Below are 19,562 nucleotides of genomic sequence, written 5' to 3'. Positions count from 1 at the left end.
TTTCTCTTTTCAAAAGAGAAACTTTATGATTAACTCAATGTGACACGTTTAAGGGTCATCTATGAAGCTACAAAAATGTATGAGAATTGTGCAGTAAAAAGAATGTGCATGAAAAGTTTACCTATCGCTCTGGATACAGACAAGCTGCCATTGACCCTCCACGTGCCGAACCAGATCACACAACCTCCGAGAGCCTCGATCCTCTGCTTCTCATCCTGCAGACACAAAATGATTGGAATCATCTTGTGCTGCCATTCTGCAGCAGAAAGCTCAGTACTAAAGCACAATGCTTTGCCCGCCTCTGCTGTGCCCTTAAAATCTGAAATGCTGGTGCTGTTTCTAGATTAATGATGCTGGAAACAGGCTGGGATGTAGCAAGGAAGGAGGACGGTGTCCTGTGTTACTATTGTTGTTGCAGAATTAAACAAAGAAACACATGGTGAGCAATAATGGAGTGGAAATTTTGCGACAAATTACAATAATGAACAGGAAGTGGAAAGCTCATGAAGCACAAGTTTTCCTATATACAGATTTTTAAGGGAGTTCAGTTGTTTGACTACGACGTGCACCTTTCAGGTACTCAGCAGGCAGGTGGTATAATACTGCTCTCACATTTGGTTGTGAAATATAAAACTTTGGCAGAAATCACCCTAAAATATCACTAAATAACACATTATATCTCATTTGTTCTCATTTTTTTTTAAAAGAAGTGTAAATTAACAATGTGTTGTTTTATCTGAGTTTATTGGTGCCAGAATATTTTTTTGGCTGTAACTATTAATCTACGAAAGTTCTCACCGCCTGCCAACTGCTCAGAGAAAATAAATATTTTGCCACATAACGCCGTAAAATGGAAACTCGACGTTTTTACACTTCAGTACTTTTGCCGATTAAATCAACACAACACAGTAACGGGATCTTTACATAATGCAAGTGCAAATATGATTAATCTGAAATCCATCTAAGTCAAAATGCACCAACGTATAAAACAACTCTTTATTAAAGTTGATAAATTATTGTCATTTGTCTTATCCTTGCCACTGTCTATTTGAGAAAGTTTACATCTGATTGACTGCCCCTCACAAACAGAAGGTCAGAACAGCAGGTAGGCGTGGCTGCTAACAGAGTTTCTACAATCCACAGAGAAATTCATAAAGGACTCATCATGTCTGAGGTATGAGGAGACTGAGTTATCTCACCTCTCTGTCTGGTTTATGTGGTTTCATCAGCTCCACCACCTGCCCTCTCCTGACCAGAATGACCTGGGAGTCTCCAAGCCAGGCCACGTACAACGTCCGGCCCCGCAGGAACGTCACCACCCCTGTTGTGCCGCAACGTAGGTTCTGCCAGACAGACACATGTCACAGTGTTCTCAAGAGCAGCTGCATCACCACAAATACTTTGAAACGAGCAGAAAAAAATGTTGACAACATTGAGCTGTTTAGAAAGACACCTCTGTCTCATTCTTATTAAAATTGGACTAGCTGTTGGAATTATACTCATAGCATAAATATAATAAATAAATAGTGTTATTCACCATGAGTAAACTTAACAGTACTTCATAGTTTAGGAATACTGTGCAGTAAATACTACTAAATGGTTTCGTCCTTGGATTATGTGGTTACCTCTCGCGAGGCCTTCTTCACAAAGCGTTCGTCGGTGAGTTTGAAGGCTCTGCAGAGCGCCTCGCTGGGGTCCTGGCTGAAGGATTCCTGCCGGACTAAGTTCACGTGAAGGTGATTGGCTGCATAAATGGCAGCATCAACACCTCCATGACCGTCAAACACAGCAAAGAAAGCCTGCTCTTCCTGATCCTGGCAGACAGGAAAAAACATGATTTTGTAGGCTGGACTGCATGGCGTGAAACTCCCATATCACAAAAACAAATTTCCACAGTTATCTATTTGGCATTAAACTTTTGATGTAGTCCCTAAATACAGTAAACTCAAATGACTTAATGGCCTAATTGGTCAAATGATGTAATGTAATATTGAGACTGCAAACATCACAATTTGGATATATCAAAAGTTACTATATGCAATATTTGCTAAGGTATTCTATATAAAATATACGGAATTACAGGTACTTAAATGCTACATATGGGTCCTTTTAGCATGATGGTGGGTAGTTGCTAGGCACCATGATGATGAAATAAGATCCTTCAGGGGCCCAAGATGTACCTGGCTGCTCAAGGTCTGATCATGTAGTTTAGGGGCAACCAAACAAAGAGAGAGAGAAACTGGGTGTTTAATATGATTTGTGCCAAATCGACTGCATTCTTTCTTATTGCCAGCAGGAGGCGACTCCTCTGATTTCAGAAAACATTTTACTCTGGAGTTTATGGTCCTAAGTTTTCGAGCCCTATTTCATCAATAAATAATTAAATAAAAATAGCTTGAAAAGGCTTGTTGTTGCTAACAGAGTACAAAAATAGAAACAAGGGGCCAGAAATGATGTATTAATGTGATCACATTAATGTGATTATTGTGATCAAACATTAATATGTATTGATGTTTGATCTGATATTGTCATGTTAGTGTTGTTTCTGGATAAACAAAAGTAACGTTGGTCCAGGTTCAACATTGTAGTGATGTCATTGTTTTGCGATGTGGAAAGACCGTCCCACCACACACAAAACCGTAACCCTGATCTCATAACCCTAACCTATAGCCCCGTAATCCTAAACCTAACCTAACCTTTTCCTAAGTGGACATCAGCAAGTTTTTTTGCAAGTCGCAAAGCTATGACATCCCAACAATGTGATTGGTCAGTTCCAGTGTTGTGGAATCATTATTGTGTTGATCCAGGATAGTGTATTAATTAGGTTATGATTGACCGTAATTCTAATCCATGGCTCATGAGCTGCAGTTTGCTGACCTCTGGCCTAATGTAACATATTTAATGCATGAGTTTTTGTGTGTTTTTGACACTAACCCCTACCTGAATATTGAAGAGTGTGTTGAAGTCAGGGATGATGATGTGCTTGTCCTCCATCTTGCGCCGCATGTTCTTGATGGCGTGGATGGACGTCTCATAATATGGCTGTGGACGACGGCGGAAGGGGAGCTCCTTCAGCCAGAGGCAGCACGTCTCAAACAGTCTATTAAACACCAGCCGGGCCAGCTTCACAGACTCCATCTCTGACACACACAAACACACACACACGCGATGAGCCAGGCTGTTCTATTTTAGCTTCATTGCTTCCACTGTTGGTTTGGAGCTCAGTTTATAGAGCTTGCACTTTTGAAAGTATACTCTATCAGAGATGTATCTTTTGAACATCAAACAGTGCGTCTCTAGGTGCCTCTGAAAGCTGTCTGAGAGGTGATCGCTCAGTCTGCAGTAACAATAGCTTCTAATAGTGACACAGAGTACTGGAAAGATAAAGAAAATGTGCATGAATCACTCTTACAGTTTAATCCAGTTTTCTTACCATAGCGAAAGTAAAACAATATTTCGGTTACCCTGAAATGGCACATCTGTAAATCTGATCATTTTTGTGACCATTTAAATTTATATGATACTTATTTATTTCATTTAAGGAAAGGTTTAATGTAGGTTTGCAATAACTGTTTGAGGTACAAAGTACATTTATTTTTTATGTCAATTAGCTGTTCCTCAATGAAATGTCAGGAAAACACAGAAAATCTTCAGTGTAGTTTCCCAGAGTCCAAGGCAACATTTTCAGATGTCTAATCTAAAACTCAAAGACATTCAGTTTACATTTATATATAAACTGCAAAGATTCATGTTTGAGAAATTAGAAAACACCTGGTGTTTTTGCTGTTCAAAAAATAATGAAGGGAGCACTTATCGTCACAATATAACACAACTTCAGGGTTATCAATCTGTCCAGTTAGGAAGCAGAAACCACTCTGAATCCATGTCAGCTACTTTAGTGGAAATCAAAGTGATTAAAGGTGCATTTGAGAAGAAACAACAAGACAAGCCCTAAACAGGGGATGGTTTCGCAGGTGGTGCTTCAGGGCATCGCTCTCTCTTTCTCCTTCCTGACTGATTTTTGCAGGTGCCTTTGTCACTGCTGGCAACAGGGGACGGGACCTGCAGCCCATTCTGTTTATCCAGCTAGACCAGCTTCTCCAGGATTTTAGACAGCATCTGTCTAATGAGCTCAGTATAGACCTGCCAGCTCTGTTTCCTGGTGAAAGCCAGTAGAAGTGCATTTTTCTCATCTATGAGCACAGGCCCCACTCTAGGCCGTTGGGACCTCATGCAAGTGAATATCCTGGCCGAGGTCATAATTTACTGGACTTTGGCAGTTTTCCTCCTGTTCTTTCACACATAAAGGAGGAGATCTCAGCCCTTTTGAGCCCTTGTCTTGTTCTCCCACAGCCCATCTCCTTATATCTCCTCCACGCTCTTCACACAGGAAACCTTTTGATCGTGGAGAAGCTGGACTCCCTGTGCAACAGATACCATCTCGTGGTAACAGCAGTGATCAGGACACTGGCAAAAAGCAAAACTGTAGAAAAAAAAAGAGCCACAGAGGAGAAGGAGAGAGCAATGATCTGTGGCCACCACCTGCAAAAACACTCCCTTTTTGGAGCTTGTGTTGTTGTTGCCTTTCAGTGCACCTGTCGTCAATTTCATTTGCATCAAAGCTGAAATGGACTCGCAGTGGTTTCTCCTTCCCGACTGGAGAGATTAATATCCCAGACGTTTGTGTGTCATACTATGATGATCAAGTGGTCCCTTAATTCATTTGAGCAGTGCATTAAGTGATTACATAAATGAGCATAAATACATTTTCTGGTAACTGATCAGGATAAGCCATTGCAGGGGTGTGACGTCTGTGTCTGTCACCATATCAATTTATTTTAATTTACCGACTCTGTCTTCAACAAAACCTCAGTAGTTAAGTTCAGTTAAGTTGAAAGTGGGGGGGGGGGAGATTTAATAGCTGAAAATAATTATGTGTTCACATTGTTATCTTGCTACTTCTTTGTTCCTATATTTTCCTCTGGCAGGTTTTGCTCGTACTGGCCAGATGGAGAGGAAAAAAGAAAGTTAATGAGTCGAGTTTCGAACCTTCATGAGGTTGGTCTACATTCAGCTTACAACAAGAGTATTTTCTTTAATGAGTAAGTATTTGAATAAATAAACCTTTTTATTGCTTCATGTGGATCACAGTTCCAATTTATTGGTTGCACCGTTGCCATTTCATCCTTACAGCACAGTTTTCTGGACAAGGTTTAATATTTCTCCAGATAGCAGAAGACAAATCGTCAGTAACATTTACCAAGAACTGCTTTGCGAGATCTAAAAATTAAAGAAACATTGGTCAAATTAAAGTACTTTATCCCTGGGTAGTCCCTGCACATCTTCCTCTCAGAGAGATTTTACAGGGTGAATTAAACTAAAAGGTTCTTGTCTAAATTTTTCTGCTGTGTCAAAAAATACCCAACAATGACATTTGAAAACTCCTCATCCCCCGGAGGAAATTACACCCTTGTGAACAGAGGCACTCCAGGGGCCTGTTTTACTTTGTCAGAAAGGCAAAGTCATTGGCAGATTTCACTCAGGTACACAAGTTAGTGGAACAGAGGCGAGCCTGTAAGCAGAATATGCGCTCGCTGTAATAACCACGTCTGTGCGAGTATGTGAGCGTGACCTACTAATGCTATCTGCTGGTATTATAGTCTATCCTGATTTTTCTCTCTCTTCTCACTGTCACTTTGCTTGAAAAATATGGCATCAGCGAGATGGAGAGCCAGCTGGTGCTGCATCCACTCATCCTCCTTTTTAAAAGTATGTGCACATCAAACCCAATGTCCTGGTAATAAACTGCACTTTGTGAGCCGAATGTTTCACGCTCTCCTCCCGTCTGTCTTGCTCCAAATGGAGATGTTGTAAAGGTCTATTCATAACACCTTGCAAATAGTTGGAGGGGGAAAAAAAAGAGAATTGTGGCGTGCAATGAAGCGGCATCAAACAGGATGTGATCGGCTGTTACACAACACAAGACGCACAAGCAGAGAGATGGTGGTGGTGGTGCACTCTGAGCCTCACTACAACTCCAGCAAGAGCAGAACATTTACAACCTTTCTACAGCTCCTGATGCTGGATTCACTGTATGCGCTTCGCCCGCTTAAAGCAGGAGAACTAAAGAGAAACTGGTGTAATGTAATGGAAACAAACCCAGTCTTTATGCTTTTATGGTTTTAGTAAATAATGAGTGTTTTTGGTAATTGGATTGCATTTATATTTTTGTACTTTTTCTATTTATTTAATTTTTTTCAATGTTGTATATCTCAGCTGACGTTCTCTGCTCCTTTATAACTGCTCTGTTGAGAATAAATAAAGCATTTTTGAATTTTAATTTGAAACGTAAAGTTATAATTTCTTGTTCACTGTAAGAAAAAAACAACATCTCTGACATATGTTAGCAATACTAGATTTTTGTGACTGTTAGCAAATGATTGGCTGCACGACAAATCAAAAATGGTTAAAAATTTGTTTTCAAAGAATAAATCATTTTTAATTAACTGATATTTGCACGTGCAATATTCTTAATGTTTCCTACCATGAACCTCTGAATTTACTTCTCCTACAACTTTTAGTATTTTGCAGAAATAGGTCCATTGTTGTGGCATGGATAATGGCTGTCAGTTAATACCTCTATGTTTTTTTTTAACATTATCAGATTCGATTTTATTGGAATTTGGTGCTAATAATTCCATAATTAGGCATCTCAGTTTAATATTTAAATATTAAACTGAGATGCCTGTTAACATTTTAAATAATTTGTAATCATAGAGACAATTTCCACAATGGAAAATAGAAAAAGCTATATTTTAAAGCTATATATAACTTATATGCACATAAGTCGCTCAGACTGTGAGTAGCAGAGTATCTTTTTGTCTAAATATAAGTAATTATGTTTGATAATTTTGTGCGATTTTTCATCTCCTTTTTGCACAAATGATTAAAAACCACAATAAGTTACATTAGAACATACACTCAACGGCCAGTTTATTAGGTACGCACTGTTTGTACATTGTTTGATGCTTTATTTCTTTATGCAACAGAGTCAACAAGATGCTGGAAACCACCAGTCCATTTGAGTACAGTGAACGCAGAAACGAGTTTGAGATGATTTAAGCTTTTTTACATGGTGTGTCTTCCTGCTGGAAGCAGTCATCAGACGATGGGTAGACTGTGGTCATAAAGGGATGGACCTGGTGTTTAAATGATGCCCAGTTGGTAGTAAGAAGCCCAAAGTGTGCCAAGAAAATATCCCCCACACAATTACACCACCGCCTGCCTGAAATATTGATACAAAGCAGGATGGAGCTATGCTTTCATATTGTTTATGCCAAATTCTGACCCTACAATCCAAATATAGCAGAAACCAAGACTCAAGACAAGACAGCAATTTTAGTGAGCCTGGTGAACTGTAGCCTCAGTTTCCTGTTCTTAGCTGACTAACTAGTGCTGTTGCTGTAGTCCATCTGCTTCAACATTCAGAGTTGCTCTTCTGCATTTCGGTTGTAACAAGTGGTTATTTAAGTTACTATTCCCTTCCAGAACTGATGCTCAATGGATATTTCCTTTTTTCCGAGTATTCTCTGTAAATCCTAGAGATGGCTGTGAAGTAGATCAGCAGTTTCTGAAATACTCAGACCAGTTTGGCACCAACAACCCCACCACCAGGATTAAGAGAGCAAGCTACAGTTGAAGGACTCCCTTTGAAATGAAACTGTTTTCCTCATTGATTTTTCACAAATTGATCAAAAGGGCTAACAGAGCAACACTTTAGACTGTCAATACTGAACGGGTTCCTTTACTTTAGTTCCCAAAGAAGTCATTAAGTTAAAAAACAAGTCATAAATACATCATTTCAGCTTATTTAAAAAAACAAAAAACAAAAAGACAGTTGCCTTCGAAAACAGCTGGCAATGTACATGTCAAACAGCAGTTCTTTGGGACTATTTTTGACTAATACATATCTCGTCCTCTGCAAAACATGACAGCTGACAAACTGACAGCCTAATTGCAGTTTGAGCAGATGTTGACTGTTGAAGGTAATTTGTATATCTTTGCATGCTGTGTTTTCTCCAGTATACAGCTTTCATGTAGCTTGAAAGCCATTTTGATGTAAATATGCTGGCCATTGTTGGATTTAGCACATCCTGGCTGACAGCTTTGGGTGTGCTTCGGAGTTTACTTTGTGCCCTCTAGCGGTCAAACACCTCTCCGTGCAGCTTTGTGGGGGAGAACTGGGACAAAGCCCTGGTGGTTATATGCCTATGTGCATGTGTGTGGGATGAAGTGAGAGAGAGACCTAATTTGTGCGAGAGAGCGGTCTCGTGGGCTCCCTGGGGACTCACGTGGTAATGGGTCAGCTCCATCTTCTACAGTCTTATTGAGGTGGTGAATAGAGAGGTCAGTCTGCAGGAGGCTGTCTGCTGTGGCTCTGGCCAAGGCGGCAGCCAGGGAGCACGGGCAGTTACTGTGGTGAGGAGAGACGACACAGTTAAGAATGGGTCAGAAAGAAAAATCATCTTACATCATCGACTGACAGCATGATCTAGGTTTATTAGGAAATATATTCAAGGATCCACAATACTAACATGCCGGAACAAACAGCATTACTGATGCTTTCTTGGAGCCTTAACACAAACAAGTTTTGGCAGGTATTATTGGCTGGTTTTGGCTCGTCACAGGTGTGGGCATCAGCACAGATACTGCATATCTGATTATAAGTAATAAGAAATGACAGCACACAGATCTCAGAAATATACATCTGTGGTCATTTTTCTGCTTCAGAGCAATCACATTTTTACATAGCAGTAAAATTATTAAAAGTTACATTTTTATAATAAGTCATGCCATTCACTTAACAAGGCAAACCCGCACTCTGGCAGGCTGAAAGATGATCTAAAATTGCAGTTCCTCTAGTCACCACTTGAGGCTGGCTCCAAAAACGAGTCAGTCCCGATAGACTCCCATGTTAATGAACGTGTTTGCAGCCTGGTACAAAAAAGGGTTGGGTCTCTATGCACAGTTTCTTCCTTTATATTAACTGTAAGGTAGGCAATTTATTTTTCATCCATTTTCATCCACACATCCATTTGCATACCGGTGAGGCTTAATCTTGGATATGGCTTTCTTGATTGACATATGTGGTGTAACTGCTAGCTATGTGCTAGGCCTCACCTCTACTATTCGGGTTTTTCAGTCATGGATTATCTTCTAGGCACATGGTGCTGTAGGGTCAATGAATAAGAGCTCAAACACATAAAATCAGTCGGGGCCCATTTAACATACACAAGGCTAATCACCAATTTCACAGCAAACACTTGCCAAAGGGTCAGGGAATACAATTTTTTTTTCTCTAGAAACCAGAGGTTGTATCACGTCCAACATGGTGGACCACTCTTGAGAAATATGACATCACATGAAAAACCTAAACAGAATTTATTACATGAGTGATTCTCAAAGTGTGGGGTACCGCCCCCTAATGGACACTGCTGATGAGCTGTACAAGATATTTCACAATAAACAAAACACCTTTAACTTTACACTTTGTAATTCTGTTTGAAATTAACATTAATACTTAAAATATAGGTATAAAATATAAATCAAATATTAAATACAGAAACCATTTCTAAATAATCACAGTTAAACAAAGCCATGGAATTTAAATTACATGTTTTTAGAGCTAAAAAATTATAAAAAACAAATCACAAATGAGAAATCACTTCATTTTGGTTTGTGTGTGTGTGTGTGTGTGTGTGTGTGTGTGCGTGTGTGTGTGTGTGCGTGTGGCTGCAGCATGATTCAATTTGGGCACTCCCTGAATTCTGATATCATGCATGTCATCTGTGGAATGCCCACGTGCGTATTTGCCTTGAAGGATTTAAAAATTTTATAACACAAAGTTCTGCTTAGTGCAGCAGAATATCACAACATCTGGCCACATCTGCACACGCTGGAGGAGGTGTGCCTTTTTCTTAAGGTTAACGAGAGCTGGGGAGGAGGAGGAGAAGGAGTGGGAGGAAGCAGAGGAGGGTCGTTTGAAGGACTGAAGGCTTGCTGTACATGAGTCACCACGATAACTAGGCCACATCCAGATGCAGGTAACCATAGTAACCTAATGTCTGGATAGTCTCCATAGCACTCAAATTAACTTGAAAATATATCTGAACTGAAGTGATGCTAGCTCAATGGCTTTTTAATTAAGGAGCCACAAGCAGTGAAAAACGACTCTCCTGAACTGGACTGATACAATAATCTGATCTGGTCACACCTGAAAATCCTTCAAGCATTCACACAATCTAAAACTTCCGGCAGGTGTGTTGAGAAACTCTGATTTTGGTTACATGATTTGTTAATGAAGCAGTAATGTTGGTTTTAAAGAAAGCAGGGCATGATCGAACAAAGGTTCAAACCAGGAAACAGCACCTGAGGCTGTGCACTCCTCTGGGGGTGATTCATTAAGTGGGACAACAGATGGGAGGCCGCGAGTGTTCAGAGGTTACTGTGCTGAAAGAGAAACTTACAAACTGAAGTATATATGTGTCCAAAAAAATGTCATGCTATATTTTAAACATATTCTAACACCCTATGCTTACATCAACAGAATATACACAGCACACCCAGACTACCAGCTATGTAAGGCTGTAATAAACCAAAGCAATCCTTGTGATTGCTTTGGTTGCTAGCAAGTTGGCATGGTCGCCTTCAGTTTGAATGGATGTCAGTGCCTCGTCTGCAAAAAGATAGTGCTCGATCAGCTGTAGTGAGGTTTTCTCGTCAACGTAAAAGTTGTGCCTTACCAATGCAACCAAACATGTTTCAAAAAGCAATAAGTTAGTGTCTTCCATGTGTACTCCCCAACCAGTTGGGGAGTACACATTTCTCCCTAGCAATTAGAGGTGCGAGTGAGTTGCTGACTGGTCTCTATACCTATGATTGAGGACACTGGATTATATTAACCTGAAACCTTATCTTTTGCTAAAGTTGACCAAGTAGTTTTGGTACCTCAGCCAAACTCTGCTGCAACTAAAAACTGACAAAGATCACTGAAAAGTGAAAATATTGAATCAAAGTAGGTCTAAAAAATTTAAAAAACACTAACGACACTGTTTCCCAAAGAGTTGAATCATTTTGGGGGGGATGCTGTGCATATGTGTGGGTGAATGGAAATGGCGATAAACTATCCATCCATCCATTCGCTTCCGCTTATCCTTTTCAGGGTCGCGGGGGGCGCTGGAGCCTATCCCAGCTGTCATAGGGCGAAAGGCGGGGTACACCCTGGACAGGTCGCTAGTCTGTCGCAGGGCTAACACACAGGGACAGACAACCATTCGCACTCACATTCACTCGCACATTCACACCTAGTGGCAATTTGGATTATCCAATTAACCTATCCCCACAAGCTGCATGTCTTTGGATGGTGGGAGGAAGCCGAAGTACCCGGAGGGAACCCACGCAAACATGGGGAGAACATGCAAACTCCACACAGAAAGACCCCGGCCTGATGGTGCAATTGAACTCAGGACCTTCTTGCTGTGCGGCAACAGTGCTAACCACCGTGCCACCGTGCTGCCCCAAGATAAACTAACCCTTTAATAAATTAAAGATTAAATAAGATGATTAATAAGTTGCTCGGACAGATAAATATGTTTAGTTATCTCAGCAAATTCATCCACTTCTGGATGGAGTGGCCATTCAACTTGCAGTGAACTCAAGAGCATAACAGCTAAGCACTTGAGCTGATCAACCCCAGGACCAAAGACTCTTTGGGAGGCATCTGAAGTGACTGGCTTTGTCTGACAGAAGTGAAACAAAAACAAAAAGTCCAGGGCTGGTTGGTTAACAATGACTTGAACCTTCAAAATAAGAGCGAGGGCACTGTCCACCAGTTAATCCATGGTCCTTCAGATAGATAATTTAAAAAATGTCTTGATGTGGAGAACACTTAACTCAAAGTTTTGTTTTTAGATGTTAGGCAAACCCCAGACTAGTGGGTAAAAAAAATCTGTTGCACATCGCTACCACAATGATAACTTGCTGTGGCTGGACATTGTTTACTATTTAGTTCAGCACGTAGAAAATTGACTAATTCTAATTAGTGCTAAACACAATAGGTTTTGTGTCTGTTTTAGTGCTTAGATTTAAATCTAAAAGCACTTATGGTCAGGTACTTTGTTCAAAACAAAAATATTTCAGCATCACTGGGATTGCCAAAAGCAGTTGCAGAACAACAACAACATCATCTGTACCAGATGTCAGTAGATTTTAGTCTAGACCTCGATCAGCATTTTACAGCTGGGTTGTTCCTACATCTAAAAAATGATGGTGTCCGAAAAGGCATTTTGACCTTTCACCAGAGAAAAATCACCAGCACTATGTTTCTTTTTAATAACCTTTGATTTATTTAAGCTGAAAATATGTTTTTGTTTATAAAATGTCTGCTGTGTAGACTCTTAGCTTTACCTATATCAGCCTTACATATATAATCACTCCCAAAGGCTGATTTTGACCACATCCTGCTTGTGCAATGTGTCATTTTGAACTCTGTTTCTTTGGAGCACAATATATCCATCGTATTTTAACTTCAACAGATATGCTGCATAATGTTCCATATTAATTTAAAATGTAGCACTAGGGCAACTGAATACAGATAATCTCTGTTGGACACTTTCAGTACAGTACTCAGTGCACTGCATTTAATTTCCCCCTAATAAATGAGCTGGGTTGGCTGAGTACAACGCAGGGACATATTCTAAAATTAAATACAGTCAGCGTGAAAGGGGCCTCTGTGGCTCATATGTCAAATAGCATGGGTTTAATCAATGAAAACTCAAAGCCAGCGGCAGCCAACCTCAACATTTTTAATTAATTCAGCTGTACTCTTGCTAACAGAGACAGCTAAGTGAGTTAATTTCCATGTACGACTGAAAAGATGTGTGTTTTTACTAGCAAATACCATTAGACGACTCTAACAAAGCGTGGTCTCATCGCAAGACTGACCTCCCAAGCACATCAACAGCATGAGCCATTTTACTCGTACCCATGGCAACATGGTGTCCTTTAAAGTAACAAAGCTTTCTTGCGGGATTAATTATGACAATGCAAATTCACAACCAGAGGAGGTCAGGGTGGATGGGTGGGTCCTAAATACATTTGATTTTAAGTAGACGTAGCTTTATTTAAAGTATTTTAATTCATGGACTCAAATGAGAGCTTCTAGAGTAGCTTTGCACGACTCATAGTTTAAAAAAAGAAAAAAGCACGTCTCCCAGTGGTTCATGGAGCCATGTTTTAGTATTCTGGCCATCGCTGTGGTGTTTTTGTAATAGTGGCTATAAATGAATAAAAATGCTAAGGTATCAGCTGATGCATTCACTGACTGTGCAGGTATGGGGTGTAGATACTTAAACCTGCTGAGTTGGATTGGTGTGAAACAACGCATTAATAAAAGAGTAGAATTTGTCTTGTTGCAAAGGCATTTAGTGCAATTTATCACACAGCAAGCTATTTATTTTTTAGCTAATTTAAAACATAATAAAATCCCAGTGGGTGAGTTTTTTGTTATAAAGGTGCAAAATATCTACTTTTTTGTATGAAGCTGCAGATGTAGTTTTGGACTAACACTCCTCAAGTGGCCACAGCAGCTGCAGTTTTTTGCATTTACTCTGCAGCCACTTTTTTATGATGAGATATTCCCTTGATTATTATTTGTCATCCATCACGTTGGAGCAGTTTATTTATAGATTAGATGAAAACAGTTGCACCTGCGCATAAAGTCTTAATTTACATTTCATGTTGCCAACAAGAAGCTCTAATTTGCTTTTTACATTTGCAGTTACAACCTGCTGTTGCCTCTCCTTTCTTCCTGCTCTCTCAATACTTTACAGTGTTGGAGAAAGAGCCATGCCATGGCAACCACAAAAACTACAAATAACTTCACTGACGATCATCTTTACAGAAATAGTTAAATATGTTGAAAAGGCAATTACTCATTCCCATCCTGACACTGAGCTGAATATATCCAGTTAGAGTATGACGTATTCCTGTAGCTTCACGACAGACTTGAACTCTCATGAACCTCAGGAACTTTTCAACAAAAGGGAAACTTTATTCGTGTTTTACTGTACTAACACGACAGTCCAGAATTGGTGATATCTTGCAGCAGCTTTAGGATCACAGTCCTGTTTACTTTATAGTTTAACAGGTTCATTCAACCTGTAATTTTTACACAAATTACAGGTTGTATTTCACTGATAATTTATCATCAGAGTGACTCAAATGGAATCACATGCTATGGCCTTTCCAATCACTATATCTCACTTCAATATTTGAGAGACTGGAAGGAGGAAAAAAACAACAACTCTTTGATTGATTACAGCATAAACACCTGGTATATACACTTAAAAAAACAAAACTCATTTATATCAGTCACATGTGCTCAGTGTCACTCTGTCCTCTGTGAAAAGATGGGGCTGCCACCGGTGCAACCTACCAGTTCTGTAGCGAACGCCAGGCCAGCTCCACCCTGATGAAGTCTGATCCTGACAGTTTGGTCAGAAACATGCACAGGAGTATCCACTGGAGGTCATTTGGCAGAGCTCCGTCAGCGCTCCACGTGTTACTCCTTGCACAAAATATCTCATACTGCTGCTGGGTTGAATCCCTTCTAGCTGTCCAGCTCTCCTCGTGTCTCTTGATATCTCCTCCACTCACTGGGAGACATTGCAAACCCTCTCGCATCACCCTGGAGAAGCTGGGCAACGTGTCCAACCTGAATGGCCTACAGGCATCATCTCATGCTACTAACAGTGACAAGGGAACCAGCACAAAGCAAAGAGAGCAACGATGTGTGGCCACCACCTGAGAAAACATTGTCACTTTGGGTTGCACCAAAGCAGCTGAAATGGATTCACAACAGTTTAAGTGGACAGATAAATATCACAGAAGTTTAACTGACCAGATGCTGTAAAAAAGGCTGTAAAAATTCTTTTGAGGTCAAAGGCCAAAAGAGGTAGGCGGTAGGAAGCTGAAGCATATTCAAGGTGACAGGGTGAAACACAGGTGCACAGACAAACCATCAGAAAGCTAACAAGCCTTTAACTTTTGACTTCCACAAACCAAATACGTTCATCCCCAAATCAAGGTGAATGTTTTGGAAAGTTTGAAGAAATTTTCTTGAGAAATCCTGGAAATATCGTGTCCATGAGTTCAGAGCGGAGGAATGGACAGATAACCCAAAAACCTCATGCTTCTGTCCACAACTCACACCACTGAGGAGAAATAAAAAGGCAAAGTAGCTTGAAACTCTTTACTGTGTTTTAAATCTTTTTGGTTTTCATTCAGCATCATATTTCTTTATCTGCCTGACAAAGAAAAAAGTTTTATATTACATGTCCTCCTGTAGAAACCTGTCTTACATTAGGTCCTTGATGCTGCTCTCAAACTGGGTCAAGGCCTAGAAACATGACGAAAGGAGTAGTAGACGCCTGCTCCCATAAAGCAGCATCCACTGTAACCTCATGGGTAAACTTCTCCTTGAAAGTGTAGACGCTGTATTGGTGAAATATCTAGTTCTCATTCTTAAAGCGCAGATCAAAGGAAAGAACAACACTGTCTGTCTGCAAAGCCGTAATGTGAATTTAGTCATCTAAGCCTGCTGCCAACATCAGGTCAAAAGATATCCTTGAAAAGGAGGTCTTTGAGTTAGAAATGTTTCTAAAGTGCTCCCAAAATATCACCATCACATCTAACTTTCTGCAGTAGCGGTGGGCTGTTTCACTTTAGTAAATGTCCCACCAAGCACCGAACATTTTCTGGGTTAAATCTGCCTGTCACTGCATTTATTTAGCCCAGAAATAGTCACTGACATCGGATTTTGTCCCAATTTAGCCTAAGATCGGCATCTTTTTTTTGGATCACGGAGATACAACCATGAAAACGATGATCATAGCACGTTCAACTAAGTCAGGCAGATATCTCATTAACTTTGAAACCTGGAAAGTTAAAAGCCATCTTTGCAGATTGGTCCCTTTCCACTAAATTTGCCTGAAAAGGTGAAAAAAGAACCACCCTTTCAACCAAATCTCAATGTGGTTTGCGACGTATCCAAAGCTATCTTTTCAGCGACTTTTAGAAGTGGGGTTACTGTTAGAGGAATGGATCCAATGAATCCAGTACAAATATTTTTATTGTTTTTATACTTGCTGTGGTTTGTTTAGCGTGTAGGTTTTAGCAGTTAATTTTGCTCTCTGTTTTATGTTGCATGCTTTTAATTTTCACAATTTCATTGCACGGCTTATTTCATTTAGTTTTACCTCCTACCTGAGCCCTCACCTGATTAGCCACTAACTCAGTCTTTTGCTTTTATCACTTTTTACTCTGCAGAATTTTATTAGGGTTTTTTTTTTTGCCTTGCATGGCAATGTTGAATTTTGTTAATATCATTTTATCCTTTTGCTATGAATAAATGCCTTTTTAGCTGTTATTCTTTGACTCTGTTGACCCCCATGTTGCTTTCTCTTGGCTGCTCTCCACCAAACATAAAAAAGAACCGCCTTCCCCCCTTTCTTTTACACAGTCAGCTCCCATTAGAGACATAATAATGTGTTTGTTGAAAACATGAGGTGGGGGGGGGGGGGCTCTTATCTGGTACTGAGTCACTTCCAAGGTATTTTCATGATCACACAGGCATTTAGCGATAAGAATATGTTTTTTGTCTCCCTCCAGGGCAAAACCAGCAAACTCATCCAGTATTTCCACAAACTGTGCCCAGGTCTGTGTTATAACAGCTCCTCTGTTCTGCTTTTTGCTTTCAAAGCTGCGTAAACATACAGCATACTCCATTACTGGTTTAAACAAAAAATTTTCTCTTTAAGGTTTTTAAAGGAGATTTTAATGGACATAAAGAAAAAAAAACAAGGTTAGGATTGTTTTCCTTTCTGTTTGTGATTTATTCTTCCACGCTCTTTGAAGTAATTAATATTCAAAGGGACTGCACACTGTGTGGGTTTTCTCACACAGTGTGGTGAATCCAAATTAGCCGTAGGTGTGGATGTGCATGGTTGTCTGTCCGGGATGAATGACGCCTCTTGCTCAGTGTCAGCTGAGGGTAGGCAACTGTCTGCAAGATAGAGCAGGAAAAGCTAATTGATGGATGGTTGATTATTAATCAAGGTGTCAGAACCTGGCTGAAAACACTGTTAATGCAGTAAAGCAGAGAGATGTGCTTTTACTTTAGTAACTCTTCTTGATTGCTTTCCACTGTTTAATTATGCATCTAGTAATTTTTAGGTAAAATAAAGACAGACAGAGAAGAGGGTGGACACCAGGAAATTAGACAGTATGGGACTGTCCCTATTTGGGCTTCTCCATCACCAGCATCCTCTCCTCCATGTTTCCATTCATAGAAACCCATATTTTCCCCTCCCTCTCTCTCCCCTCTACTCCCCTCTCTCCTCCCTCACTCTCGGCTGGCTGTTGGGGGTGGATGCTGAGCTGAGGAGCTCTGATTGGCTGCAGGTCACACAGGAGAAGACGTGACGCACCAATGACAGTTCCCTGTGGCTCATGCATCACAGTGAGGTCATGTGGAGCGGAGGAGGATTAAAGCAGGGCTTAATCTCAGTTCACACCATCACACTGCAGCGGCACGACTGACTACATGTTACTCGACCTGCGCCGGTTCAGCCGGGCTAAAAAATGCTTCTTTAAAATCAATCTGCAGGCGCTGCTCTGCCCTAGTTTACATATCCTTCCTTCTCATTATTCTTATGTTATCTTATGTTTTTTCAGTGTGAATCTCTGAAAATTGAAAGGAACAAATACATAGATAAAATCATCCAACACAATTGGAGCAGAGTAATACTGAGAAAGAAGGCTGGTGCTTTGGATTAGAGTGCCTTGACTGGTGTTTGTGGTACTGAGCTTGCCACTTTACTGGTGACCTCGAGACTTTGTAAAGGACAAACTGGTTTCTTGAGGAAGAAGAACTGCAGTTTTGTTACAGCTTTAATATGTGTGTGATTTTCAGTGGATACTTGGTTACTTTAGAAAAGAGCAAGGACATCCTGGACTGATTTTATTTGTCCAAGTAAATAAAGCTGCAGGTTTGGGAAGCTGAGGGTAAAAGAAATAATATTTGGAAGCAGTAGTTAAAAGCTAAAAGCCTGAGACTGCCCAGCAAACAGAATCCACCTAGTAAATGTACTGAAAGCATTCTGAAGCTCTCAAAAGTGCTAAAATTTCTTCATGAGTCATATGTCTGTGAAGGTTCTCAGTCATCCAGGTGATCGTAGTCTAAGGAGTTTGGAAAGAAAAGCGTCTGGGCTTCTTTAAGCAAGTCTTCAAGCAACTTAAAGAAGTCCAGACGCTTCCTTTTCCAAGCTCCTTAGACTTCATACGGGCTATTCAAAATTAACTCTATTCATAATGATATAAAAAAAAGAAAAAAATCCTAGTAATAAAGGCAAATATACTGGAGACTATTTGTTGTATTTCCTTTAAAAATGACTTTGGCTGTTGCTGACTGGATTTCCCCTCTAACCCTTTCATCTTGCTGTTGCTGGACTGTGATTAGAAATGAGTAAAAGATTTGCAGCTGGTATGGCGGTATGCTTGAGTCAAAGGTGATTACTGGCTTCCCCCCGTGGTCCTTAACTCAGTCTGTGGTTGCTTTTGTTCTCTCATGTGGTCTCTGCTGCGGCTGTGTTTAGCTACAGTCGTGCAGGGAGCTCTGACAGGCTGCTCGCAGTGATAAAACTGGAGAGCTCTGGGTGGATGTGTTAGCAGATGACTCATGCATGCAGCCATGTTTTTTCTCTTTCTTTTTTTTTCTACCAATGCTTTCTACAAGCTTTTTCTTAGCCCCGCAGCGGAGCAACAAGGTTGTTTCCATAGCAACACGGAAGCAAGTGACTGACAGTCGGTGGTGTCAGTCGTCCTGCTGCCAAGCCCACAGAACAAGCTCCCACTTCATTATTCTAAATATTGAACCTTTTCTGTGCCAAGTAGAGGTGAGAGTGGAAATCCACGGGAACTCACTGGGCTCCATCGATATGTTCTGGTTTGGCCGCCGGTCCCTTGTAGCAGGCATCCCTCATATTAAACCTGGAAGACGGCAGAGCCTTTTCTAGCAACAGAGAGAAAATCCTCAGGCTATTCCCAGCCTTACATTTCCAAAGGAAATGTTGAATTAGCCCATCCCTAACAACTACTGTTATGTGAACACAGTATTCTCAAGAGGACCTGATAGGATTACATAACACAAAGTGTGCCAGGAAGCCTTAAATCGTGGCATTTTAGTACTGCTTCTCCCTTAAGATGGCTTTCAAATGACTTTGATGAATTAATTTGTCTCCTCAGTCCACACTCACCATGTGGTGCTTTAGTCAGTTACTGGGGCCTTCTGGCATTTGATGGCGAGTAGCAGGAATCCACTGATGCCTCTTCTGAATGCTCCAATATCAAATAATTCGCTTTCATTACATCTTTTTCTGCTAAATCAAGGGTAAAGCTTGGCGTTTTATATTTTTCCATTCAGGATTTTTTCATGTTTTAAAATA

The 19,562-nt window shown here is 40.4% G+C and overlaps 1 protein-coding gene across 2 annotated transcripts in view; it reads right to left on the bottom strand.

The window, feature by feature from the left end:
- The window catches only part of ppm1e (protein phosphatase, Mg2+/Mn2+ dependent, 1E), a 61,387-nt gene that overhangs the window by 9,471 nt on the left and 32,354 nt on the right, over nucleotides 1–19,562 (bottom strand). For both annotated transcript variants that reach the window (XM_026181215.1, XM_026181216.1), the window contains exons 3-7: nucleotides 8,352–8,473; nucleotides 2,941–3,140; nucleotides 1,626–1,814; nucleotides 1,200–1,343; nucleotides 122–215 (exon numbers count right to left, since the gene is read on the bottom strand). In XM_026181215.1, the coding sequence (XP_026037000.1) occupies nucleotides 122–215; nucleotides 1,200–1,343; nucleotides 1,626–1,814; nucleotides 2,941–3,140; nucleotides 8,352–8,473 (749 nt within the window). The remainder of the gene's footprint in view (nucleotides 1–121; nucleotides 216–1,199; nucleotides 1,344–1,625; nucleotides 1,815–2,940; nucleotides 3,141–8,351; nucleotides 8,474–19,562) is intronic.

This window comes from Astatotilapia calliptera, chromosome 10 (assembly GCF_900246225.1).
Source record: "Astatotilapia calliptera chromosome 10, fAstCal1.2, whole genome shotgun sequence".
NCBI lineage: Eukaryota > Metazoa > Chordata > Actinopteri > Cichliformes > Cichlidae > Astatotilapia > Astatotilapia calliptera.
The sequence above is the reverse complement of the archived record's forward strand: the minus strand, read 5'-3'. Positions and strand labels throughout refer to the sequence as shown.